At 50.1% G+C, this 2,713-nt stretch overlaps 1 protein-coding gene across 1 annotated transcript in view; it reads left to right on the top strand.

Moving 5' to 3' along the window:
• Positions 1 to 1,785, top strand: part of EAH_00041560 (DNA polymerase, putative) — a gene marked incomplete at both ends in the record, with an annotated part of 4,200 nt that extends 2,415 nt beyond the window's left edge. Inside the window, 2 exons of the mRNA XM_013391792.1 lie at positions 1 to 185; positions 534 to 1,785. The exon at positions 1 to 185 is cut by the window's left edge and continues 350 nt beyond it. Of these exons, the coding sequence (XP_013247246.1) occupies positions 1 to 185; positions 534 to 1,785 (1,437 nt within the window). The remainder of the gene's footprint in view (positions 186 to 533) is intronic.
• Between the last annotated feature and the right edge of the window lie 928 nt (positions 1,786 to 2,713).

Here is a 2,713-nt window from a genome sequence, read left to right as displayed (position 1 = left end):
GTTGAGAACAGCCGTTTGTACACAGACAGCATATCAGCCGAAGACTCTTACAGCAACTGCTGCATCTCTTCTTGGGCTCGGGTTAGGGATGAGATAGTCAAACTGCTGAGGAGACTGCTGCAGAGACACACAGAGACACTGCACTTATCTGCACTCGTGGCCTCCAACCTCAAGGTCTCCGTCGCGTCAGTCTCCTCTAAAAGACCCCACAACACGCTTGCTGCTGCTGCTGTTGCTGCTGCTGCTGCTGCTGCTTGTGTTGTTGTTGCTGCTGCTTGTGTTCCTGCTGCTGCTGCTGCTTTTGATGCTGCTGCTGCTGGTACCGTCTCTTTGCTGTTGCTGGTTCCGCTGCTTTTGTTGCTGCTGCTGTTGCTTTTGCTGCAGAAGCTGATGCTTCTGCTGCTGTCTTGCTGCTGTTTCTCCCCTCCCAGATACTGCTGCTTGTACTGCAACGGCTGGCCTTGCCGCTATGGTTCTTATTGCGACTACTACTACTGCTGCTACTGCTGCTGCTGCTGCTGCTGCTGCTGCAGGTTTAAGGGCTCCTTCCGGCGGACGAGCCGCTCCTTTACGTTGCCTGGGCCTGTGCGGTCTCTGTTGGTAGGGAGCAGTTTATCTCCCTCTGTAAAACTTCATTCAAATGCTTCGTCTGCTGCTCCCCTGCAGCGCCCTGAGCAAGCGTGCGGAGGGGCAGCAGCAGCAGCAGCAACAGCAGCAGCAGCAGCAGCAAAAACAACAGCAGCAGCAGCAAGAACAGGAACAGGAGCAGGAGCAGGAGTTGCAGGAGACCCTCTGCTGTTTGCGCTCTCCGAGGTGTCTCTACACCTCTTTAAGCAGGTAGTAGGCTCCTGTACTGAGTCTGCGCTGCCCCTTATTCAAATTATTAGCCTCACCTTCAGCGGGTTCACGCCCCACAGCAACGTGCAGACAACTACAGGGGCAATGGACGCCTTCCTCAGCCGCCAAAAGACAGAGCAGCAGCAGCAGCAGAAGCAGCAGCAGCAGCAGCAGCAGCAGCAGGTTCTGCAGCGGGAGGGACGCGCAGAGGAAGGCAGGGCTGATAGGAGACAGGTGGTGGAGGTTGAGGAGACAGAGACAACACCGGCTCGGGTCTCCTCCTCCCCAAGTGTCTCTTCACACCGTTTGAGCAGCAGAAACAGCAGCAACAGTAGCAGCAGCAGTATTAGCGGCAGTAGTAGCAGCAGCAGCAGCATGAGCAGCAGCAGCGCAAGAGCGTCTAGTCGTGAGGCAGAGGCTTTAGGGGCATTTGCTTCTGCTGAAGTTATTAGTGTTTGCTCAGGAGACTCCTCAGAGGAGTCTCCGTCGCGAGAAGTTTTATATAGTTCACCTAAAGGGCCCCCAAGCACAAAGTGTACGTACACTGCAAGGCCTCTGCAGCAGCAGACAAAAGGAGAAGCAGATATTCAGAGGGGTTCATTAACTGATGCTGCAAGACAGTGTATAACAATAGAAGAGACAGAGGAGACACCTGTCTCCTCAGAAGAGGAGACGCCTCTGGTCATAGGGCCAAGACGCGCAGCAGCAGCAGCAAATACAGCAGAGTTTATAAAGAAGCGTACAACACAGAGTGCTTCTGCTGCAGTCTCTCCTAAAGCAAACAAATGTCAGAAAAGAAGACGCAAGGGAGGCAGCAAAGAGGGAGGCATAGGGGGGAGACAGAAACAAAGACAGAGACACTTCTCGGGTGTATCTGCACCTGCTGTTGTCTTAACGAACTTCTTTCCTATTCAACAAACGAAGAGACGCTCGAGCCAATCTAATTGACAGGGGGAGACAGTAGCCTTTACGAGAGAGAGACAAACAATATAACTAATTTTTTTTGGTGTCTCTTCGTCTGGTTATATATAAAAGAGAGCAGCAGCAAAAGGACTGCAGAGACAAGCAAGCGTTTGCTTGTCTCCTTCGCTTGTGCTTCGGCTCTCTGCGTCTCACTGAATTCCTTGGCTAGCCTGATGAACGGGGCAGGGAGAGTGCTTCTTTACCTTTGGGGCTACTGTAGCTAGCTAGCTAGCTTTGGGTTGTCGCGCTACTGTAGCTAGCTAGGTAGCTGTGGGTTGTACAGTAACCCCACAGAGCTAGTTTAGCTAGCTAGCTAGCTGTGAGCTGTGGGGCTACTGTAGCTAGCTAGCTAGCTAGCTGTGGGTTGTGGGGTTGCAGTACCCACTAGCTAGAGCGCAGGTGCACCTAGCTAGCTGTGTCTTTAGGTTTGTCTAGCTAGTTGAGTTCATAGATGGTAGTACGAGGGGATGAGGTGTACATGCATCTAGCTAGCTATGTGTCTATATCGCTAGCTGTCTGTGGACCTAGTTAGCTGCCTGTCTGTTATCGATGCCTTATTGATATAAAATGAGGGGCCTGCAGAGGGTTTATTCTTCTTTTCTTTTATTTGTTTGCAGTGAAAACAAAGAAAACGAAGAGGCTCTTTTATGCAATACATGCCCCCCCCTGACCAGTGGACCTCCCTAAGTACCCATATAAGAAGTGAAATTTTCTTTGCGTTTGATTTAATTATATATTTTAATTTTATTTATTAATATTTAAATTAATATTTCAACAATATTTCTGCAGAAGAAAACCATTCACAGCACTGCAGCCTGAGGCGCAGTGGTCGGGCCTCGTGCTGCGTCTTCTTCTTTGTTTGTTGTGTCTAACAGAAATAATTTTTTTGAATTAAAAATATAAATTAAACAGA

The sequence above is a fragment of the Eimeria acervulina genome, genomic scaffold (genome assembly GCF_000499425.1).
Source record: "Eimeria acervulina Houghton genomic scaffold, Eah_scaff527, whole genome shotgun sequence".
Lineage (NCBI taxonomy): Eukaryota > Apicomplexa > Conoidasida > Eucoccidiorida > Eimeriidae > Eimeria > Eimeria acervulina.
The sequence above is the reverse complement of the archived record's forward strand: the minus strand, read 5'-3'. Positions and strand labels throughout refer to the sequence as shown.